The 1,173-nt window shown below is 44.9% G+C and overlaps 1 protein-coding gene across 2 annotated transcripts in view; it reads left to right on the top strand.

The window, feature by feature from the left end:
- Positions 1-404: 404 nt before the first annotated feature.
- LOC106513288 (bile acid-CoA:amino acid N-acyltransferase-like) overlaps positions 405-1,173 on the top strand; it is a gene marked incomplete at its 5' end in the record, with an annotated part of 37,100 nt that continues 36,331 nt past the window's right edge. For both annotated transcript variants that reach the window (XM_014002033.1, XM_014002034.1), the window contains 2 exon segments: positions 405-607; positions 750-849. In XM_014002033.1, the coding sequence (XP_013857487.1) occupies positions 405-607; positions 750-849 (303 nt within the window).

Here is a 1,173-nt window from a genome sequence, read left to right as displayed (position 1 = left end):
TTTTGACTGTCAGTCAAAATGACGGACGGCAAAAAAGTCTAGCGCAACCTCTGGTTTGCAGCACCTTCGGGGTGTAAGGGTTGTTCATTGTTGCTTGTATCTTCAGTTTATTGTTTGACTTCCGCCTTTTTGTTTTTAGATTGACCAGACACTGTGTGATGTTCAGAGCAGGTGTGTGTGTGAGTGTGATCCTGCAGCTCAACAACATGAAGATTAATATACTTCCCAGAGTTTATGGGAAACTGACATGTCTTCAGCAGCTGGCAGGTAAGTTTTTGTTTTGTTTTTCAAAGCTTGTGTTCRTGYTCAGTAAACTTTGCCATCATTCCAGTGCAGAAAACACCTCAGTACATTTCAGTAAGTACTGTGAATAAACRTTGGATCTTTATTTGTGCAGRTTCAGYTCGGTGGAGCAGCAGCATCAGRCCAGCCCCGTTACTGACAGCCGCTCCTGTTCGCGCCCTCATGGACGAACAGATCAGCATCAAAGGTCACTTCCTGCCCCCCCACTGTCCCGTCACAGTGTGCGCTCRAATGCACAGYGACGAGGGAGACCTGTGGGAGTCCTTYGCTCATTACAACACAAACGCAGGAGGCACTTTTAGCTGTGAGTAGTATTCATGAACCGTGTGTTTTTATGTTTATATCTGAACAATCAAAGCAGCAGATTAACATGAAACATATTTACTGTTTCAAGGATTTCTAAGCTGGCATTTTGTGTTTTAATATCTTTTCTGTCCACTCAACAGTGAGCAGCGATCATTCAGTGGGAGGCTCTTATTTGGGCTGTGAGCCGATGGGACTCTTCTGGGGGATGCAGCCAGCTCCAGGAGGAAGAGAAGGTTTGAGGTAGGTGATGACAGCTGGGTGCTTGCTGAAAGCTTTACAGACTGAAACACAAGAGTGTGTCTCTTTATGCTCTGGTGAAAACCTCAAAAGGCACCTTTCACAAAACACACCAAGCTGGGACTGTTGCTGCCAAGTGAAGTAGTAACAATGCACTTTAACGCAAACATTCTGCAGATTGGCCACAATAATCATTAAGCTGCTTCTGTCTGTTTATAGTCAGTAACAGAGCCGGTCCATCCTCATCCTCATCACCAACTTTATTTATAAAGCACTTTAACACCAGCTCACATCCTGCATGGATGTGAGCCTTCAAGGGATCCATGA

Source organism: Austrofundulus limnaeus, unplaced genomic scaffold (genome assembly GCF_001266775.1).
Source record: "Austrofundulus limnaeus strain Quisiro unplaced genomic scaffold, Austrofundulus_limnaeus-1.0 Scaffold11, whole genome shotgun sequence".
In the NCBI taxonomy this organism is placed as follows: Eukaryota; Metazoa; Chordata; class Actinopteri; order Cyprinodontiformes; family Rivulidae; genus Austrofundulus; species Austrofundulus limnaeus.
This window is presented reverse-complemented; position numbering and strand designations above follow the sequence as displayed.